This window comes from Neophocaena asiaeorientalis, unplaced genomic scaffold (assembly GCF_003031525.2).
Source record: "Neophocaena asiaeorientalis asiaeorientalis breed wild unplaced genomic scaffold, Neophocaena_asiaeorientalis_V1.1 scaffold77, whole genome shotgun sequence".
Classification (NCBI taxonomy): domain Eukaryota; kingdom Metazoa; phylum Chordata; class Mammalia; order Artiodactyla; family Phocoenidae; genus Neophocaena; species Neophocaena asiaeorientalis.
In genome coordinates this window covers 683735-688658 of record NW_020174645.1, presented here as the reverse complement: position 1 = coordinate 688658, position 4924 = coordinate 683735, and the positions used below count along the sequence as shown (strand labels likewise).

Here is a 4924-nt window from a genome sequence, read left to right as displayed (position 1 = left end):
ACTTCTATAAGGGCCTGCTTGCAAGTTGGGCTGGGCTGTATCCGGGTACACAGCTTCTAAAGTGTTCCTGCACCAATAGGAAAGGCCCCCTAAGTGACAGGGGTGCTTCCCTGTAACCAGCCTGTATGCGCGGCCTGGTGTGTGCCAAGCGCCTGCCTCGCTCTGGGGGGCCTGGGGTTCTGGTGTGTGCCAGGCAGAGGTGCCCACGTGACCAGCCCCCGGTGGACCCTGGACGCTGCACCTCTACTGGGCGTCCCTGGGCCTCACCACCGCACGCGGGTGGCTGCTCGTTGGGCGCTCTGGGTGGTCCTCCCAGAGGAAAAAGGTGCAGGCTGTCTGCACGTGGATCCCTCCGGGCGCCCATCTCTGCGGGCCCACCGTGTGTCTGTCCTGTGTCGCCGGAACAGTTCTGAGCCAGGAGGACACAACGTTATGCTGAGTCCCGGGACTTACCGACTGCTCGCGACCCGGGGACCCTGAAAAACGTGCACGGCCGAGATCACGTGAACCTGCAGCCCCAAAGCTTCTCACCCAGTGGGAGCTGGAGAAACGGGCTTCATTTCTGGGAGGCAACCTTCTCTGACCACCCCGTCTAAGTGGCCCTGGGTCACTTGCTCTCTTGTCACCTGGCCTCCCGCGTCTGTCTGAGTGGGAAGCTGCCTAGTCACTCATCTGTCCCCTTGTTTCTTGTCTGTGCTCCCCCCACCCAAAGGGGCTCCACCCAGGGCCTGGCCATCTGCTCAGCATCGCGGCCTGGGGGGGGGGTACCCTGTGCTCAGAACTTGTCTGTTGCGGGGGGTGTCCAGACCCCCCTCTCCCCATCTTGTGTTTCGTTGCCACTTAGCATTCTCCTAACACATGAACAGCGCCGGAAGGGAGCAGGAAGCCAGGAAACATGACTGATCAAGACACAGGCAGTATCACCTTGTTTTCCAAATGAAAAGCGTCCAGAGAACTTACCCTACGTCCTGACAGGACCCAGGAGAGATGCAGGAATTCTCTCTCTTTTATGGAATTCCAGAGTGAATATGACACTCATCTCCAGTAAACTTGAGAACATCGACGGTTTTACAGGAGGATAAAACTGGGCCTGCGACCCACCCGTTCAACCTTCAGTGGAGAGAAAGTTCCCTGACTGAGCAGGGTACTCTGTTGCCTACACTGGGAACCTTCCATGACGTTAAATTCAATGCCTCTGGGATCAAAATTCCCCTCAACCACTCAAATTCAAACCTCCCTGCCCCCCATCTCTGCATCCTAAACACAAATGTGATGGGAGGGCATTGAAATTCACCGCTGTTAGTACCGCTGCCTCTGTCAGAAGGGAAGTTCCAAGTACATCACAGTGTCAGCAAGAGGTCACTGGATGAAAAGAGGGGAAACAAGGGAAGCTGAGAAGCCCACCTGGCAGATCCCAGCCTAGACCCCAGAGCCAGACCCCTGGGGCCGAGTCCCGGCTCACCGCCCGGCTGGGTGACCCACTAAGCCCCTCCACCCGTGTTGTCTGTAGAACGGGTCTCAGAACGTGTGCGAAGCCACGCTGGTCGGCACCCGTCAAGGGCTTAGGACAAGGTCTGGCGTGTGGGGTGGACGTGGGAGACGCCGGCTGGCCTGTACCGCCCCAAGGCCTGCTAGGTTGGTCACCGCCCTGGGTGTGGTGAGATGCTCTGTCACACGCCTCCACCCCCGACCCTTGCCAGCGCCCCTTCTCCATCCCGGCTGCCGTGCGAGGGAGGGAGGGAGGGAGGGAGGAGGTGGGTCGGCCCAGGCGCTTACCTTTGCCAATGGAGGGAGCCAGTCCGTTCATGAAGCTCCGGAAGGGCTTGCCGGGGGACGAGGGTACGTCCAGGGAGCTGCCTCCCTGCAGGTCGATCTCGCCCGCGTGCTCCCGGAGCCGACCCAGGTCCCGGGACAGCAGGATGAAGTGCTCACTCTGCGCGCGGCATTTCTCCTCTAGCTCCCGTGCCCTGCGCTGCGCGCGGAGACCCGGACCCGCGGTCAGCAGGCGGCCTGGCCTGCTGGGGCCCCGCGTGTCTGCGCACAGGTGTGCGTGTGTGTGCACAATGCATGCCACGTGTGCATGGGGGGATGACTGCGTGTGCGTGTGTACTGTGCCCGTGTTGCACGGGTGTGCGCAGGACTGAGTGCCGCGTGTGCACGTGTTAATGACAGTGTGTGTTTGTGTGTGCAGGAGGGCTGCCTCTTTGCTCCACGTGAGAACGGTGTCTGAACAAACTAAGCTTCCTGTGCACCCTGGCCGTCGGCCAGGTTTCCTCTCAGGGCGAACGTGGGAAAGCACAGGAGCCGAGAAGCCTTGCAAACACTCAGATGCCAGCAGCCAACTGCGGGTTGTTCTGGGCTCTGTGTACAGCCCGGGCACTTTGCGGTTGGCACGCCTCACTGTAGCTGCTTGAAATTTGGAGCGTGAGGCGGTGACACAGCCCAGCTTTGCGGACAGCTCAGTTGCTAACCCCTGGATGCAGTTTTCTCGTAAGCTGCAGAACCCCAAAGCACCCTGCTTTGGCATTAAAGGGAAGTGCTGTTTGCTGGACTGGCTTAGCAACATCGCTGCCATTTGCAGACATCGGAGACATCTCGGGAGCACCAGGGAGCTGGGAGCGTCCCCTGGGCACACGCGGCAGGGAAGGGTGCCCTGGGCAGCTCCCCCCATTAACCCACAGGGAGCTGGGAGTGTCCCCTGGGCACACGCGGCAGGAAAGGGTGCCATGGGCAGCTCCCCCCATTAACCCCCATCTCTGCCTGCTCTGGGTTCTCAGCTGGGTGGGCGTGACCCAGCCACTCTCCTCTCCCTGGGGAACCGTGGTGCACACTCCCTACACCTCCTCCCCTGGCGCCCTTTCTCCTGCTGTCAGAACTCCCTGCCGTGGGCCACTGGAGGAGGGGCACAGGGAGGATCTGCTCTGCCCCCTCCCCTGCAAGCTCCCTTCCTGGCACATTCCAGTAGCTCCCTGATTACTTCTCGTCTGCCCCCGTGACTAGATCATTTATGCGCCAAGCTTGTGCCTTCTGGTTCCCTGAGATACCCACAACGCGCTGCATAGCACTGGCACGTGGCAGGTGCTCTGTAACTGTTTGCTGAAGCAGAGAAGAGGGGACCCCCTGGTTTGCAGGCATCACGTTCCTAGAGGCAGCAGCTTCTTTCATCTGCATGGAGGTCCTGCCTTGTCTCCCTTCCTCAGTCTGTGATAAGTGGAAAATCCCATCTGCCGTATTATTAACCGTGGGCACCGTCTGGCTTCCTCCACTAAAATGTCAACTCCACGAGGGCAGGAATTTTTGTCCGCTTCTCTACCGCTGTGTCCCCAGCACTCGGACTAGAGCTTGGTACCAAGTCGGGGCTTGAGAGATGTTTGGTCTCATGGCGGTGTGCACGCAGGGATGCAGACAGTGGTAGACCGATGCTCTCTTCCTCTTCCCGCCCCCCCCCTTCCCTTCCCCAGCACTCGGACTAGAGCTTGGTACCAAGTCGGGGCTTGAGAGATGTTTGGTCTCATGGCGGTGTGCACGCAGGGATGCAGACAGTGGTAGACCGATGCTCTCTTCCCCTTCCCGCCCCCCCCCTTCCCTGTCCCTCCTCCACTGGTGCTAAGCTTTTCAGCTCCTTAGGCCAGAATGAAGTGCTGTTTATGTCTGAGATCATGGAATTCTAAAAATAGACCTAACAAATCCCAAACCAATAATGAATTTCTTTGATGCATTTAACAAAATCAGCAGGATTCTTCTCTTAAAAGGCTGAATGAGCTTGGCTATGATTGCTGTCACCACCCAGGAAGGCACAGAAGTGACGCCGGGCGCCCCTGGGCACAGGTGGGGACATGGCGAGACCCGCCTCCCGCCCGGGCAGCCCCCCCATCGGGGAGACGCGGCACCCGCCCAGGAGCAGCGGTGACCCCAGGAGGGCGGCATCAGATGCCTCAAGGCCAAGGGTTCTTCTGGCTCTCCCTGCTCAGCCCTGAAGACTCTGCTCCAGGGCTGAGCGACAGGTCCTCAGGCAGGGAACAGTCGCCAACAACCCAGCCTCAGGCAAGAAGGGCATTAGAAGAGCCCCGAGCTCACCTGTTCATCCAGGTGTGCCGCCAGGTGCCCTGGTGGCGTGTGTGGGAGGGTGTCAGGTGAACGTGGAAGAACACAAATGCCATTCAGATGGCCACACCTCATTGTAATGTGCACAAGGAAAAGACAACTGGTATCAGGTCCTTCATGTCACGCGTGTGTGAAAAATGAACCAACCCAAAAAGCAGACAGATTTTTCACTGATGTAACATTCGTGAAATGACAAGACTAAAGCAGTGGAGAGCTGATCAATGGTTGTCAGGGTCTGGGGTTGGGGGGAAGGTCCGAGTACTAGGAATTAAGATGAGGGCGTGTCTTTGGGGGGTGGAGCCATCTGCATTCCCGGTTGCGGTTCATGAACCTATATGTACCATCAAATTCCATAGAATTAAGCATCAAAGGAAGGGCGAAGAGTGAGTCTCTGTAGTTCGGTTACTGATAACTGTGCCTGTGTCAGCTTCCCGGTTTCAACAATGTACTCTGGTCACCTACGACGCTGTCCTTGGGGAGGTGGGTGAAGGTACACAGCGACCATCTGTGCTATTTTTGTAATTTCTCGGGAGTCTCAAAATTATTTCAAAATAGAGAGTTTTAGAAAGTGAACGGATTTAAAGAAAATACGAAATAATCATGGAGAAAATCTCAAAGGCGGTACATGAAAAGCTGGCGTTGTGGGAACATCAGATCAGGGGCCTTGAGCGTTAGAGCGGCCGAGGTCTCAGGAGCCCACATGGAGGTCGAGCATCCGAGGCGCCTGGAAACAGGCCCCTGGCGGGAGCTCTTGATTTGCTGGGACCGGGGGCGGGCCGCACAGAATGGAAGGAGGGCAGGCTGTGTGCTCCCAGCAGGC

General features: G+C 58.1%; 1 protein-coding gene across 1 annotated transcript in view; it reads right to left on the bottom strand.

Moving 5' to 3' along the window:
* Positions 1 to 2728, bottom strand: part of RIMBP2 (RIMS binding protein 2) — a 54250-nt gene extending 51522 nt beyond the window's left edge. Inside the window, exon 1 of the mRNA XM_024758464.1 lies at positions 1777 to 2728. Within this exon, the coding sequence (XP_024614232.1) occupies positions 1777 to 2728 (952 nt within the window). The remainder of the gene's footprint in view (positions 1 to 1776) is intronic.
* Between the last annotated feature and the right edge of the window lie 2196 nt (positions 2729 to 4924).